Below are 1109 nucleotides of genomic sequence, written 5' to 3' on the forward strand. Positions count from 1 at the left end.
CGCCGGACAGGGCCGAGGAGTTGGCTTGTTAGTGTGGGCTGAGCTGGAGGCTCTGGGGCACATAACTGCCAAGCTAACTGTTACCACTCTCCTCCCCAGACTATGAAATCCCTGGAGAATTTGTGGTGACATGCACTGAGCCAAGGTGACGAACTGTATATTTAAGGAAAGACAAAAAAAGAAAAAAAATTAAAATGGAATTGGAGGCCGGACGCTGCACAACTGCCCCCTCTCTCACCCAGTAACTGCAGAAAGCTGTTAGGACAGGCAGGAAAACCTGACGTGGGGCTGCTTCCCTTCCTCCCAGGGCTGGCAGAAGCTCAGGCTTCTCGTCGGCTCTCTCCTAGGATACAGAAACCACGACAACGGAAGTGGAATGTAAAACTTGCAGCAAATGTCTGTAGGAAGGGCTGGGGAGGGGGCACCCAACTGCCTTTCTTCCCCCCTCCCAGGAGCTACCACCAGTCACCTCAGTGGAGGTAATCAGAGGTGTGGGCCAAGGATAGAGAGGAGGAGGAAAGAGAACTCTGTAGAATGTAATTTATAGATGCGTGTATATGTATGTATCTATTTATATGTAAATAACACATATAAAGATATAGAGATATATAGAGATATAGTCTACTTTTTAAACTATGCAGGGATTTGGTTGTTGAGTTGATTTCTTCCCTGTTTTAGAAAACAAAGCCTGTTTGGGGAAGGCAGCCTTGTCCTTCAAAGGCTAGACATTAGCCGTAGCTGACAGCATGAGGAAAGTTGGGCCACAGCTTTTAACGTTCCCCTCAACCCCAGCCTGTTTTTGACGGCAGCTGTAATCATGATAGCATAAATCTACAGAGAACTTGGAAGGTTGCCAGCTATATGGTTAAACCGGAGGGGAGCAGGCTGCGGGGGAAGAAAGGACTCCTGGGGCCAGGTGCCAGGTCAGTATTGAGTCATGGCAGAGGCCCCAGATGGCCTGTGGGGATGAGACCACCCACCGCAAGTTTGGCCAGCTCAGGTGGGCGCTTTGTTTTGTCCTGGTGCCCGGGAGCCCCCTGCCCCCACTGCCACTGAGAGCAGCAGTGTTGGAGAGGGGAGCCAGGTTCTGCCTGACCACCTCCCCGCTT

General features: G+C 51.0%; 1 protein-coding gene across 1 annotated transcript in view; it reads left to right on the top strand.

Moving 5' to 3' along the window:
- The window catches only part of DNAJB12 (DnaJ heat shock protein family (Hsp40) member B12), an 18360-nt gene extending 18150 nt beyond the window's left edge, over positions 1 to 210 (top strand). The window contains exon 9 of the mRNA XM_065894269.1: positions 100 to 210. Within this exon, the coding sequence (XP_065750341.1) occupies positions 100 to 129 (30 nt within the window). The 3' untranslated portion in view covers positions 130 to 210. The remainder of the gene's footprint in view (positions 1 to 99) is intronic.
- The last annotated feature ends 899 nt before the right edge of the window (positions 211 to 1109 follow it).

Source organism: Phocoena phocoena, chromosome 16 (genome assembly GCF_963924675.1).
Source record: "Phocoena phocoena chromosome 16, mPhoPho1.1, whole genome shotgun sequence".
NCBI classification, from domain to species: Eukaryota; Metazoa; Chordata; class Mammalia; order Artiodactyla; family Phocoenidae; genus Phocoena; species Phocoena phocoena.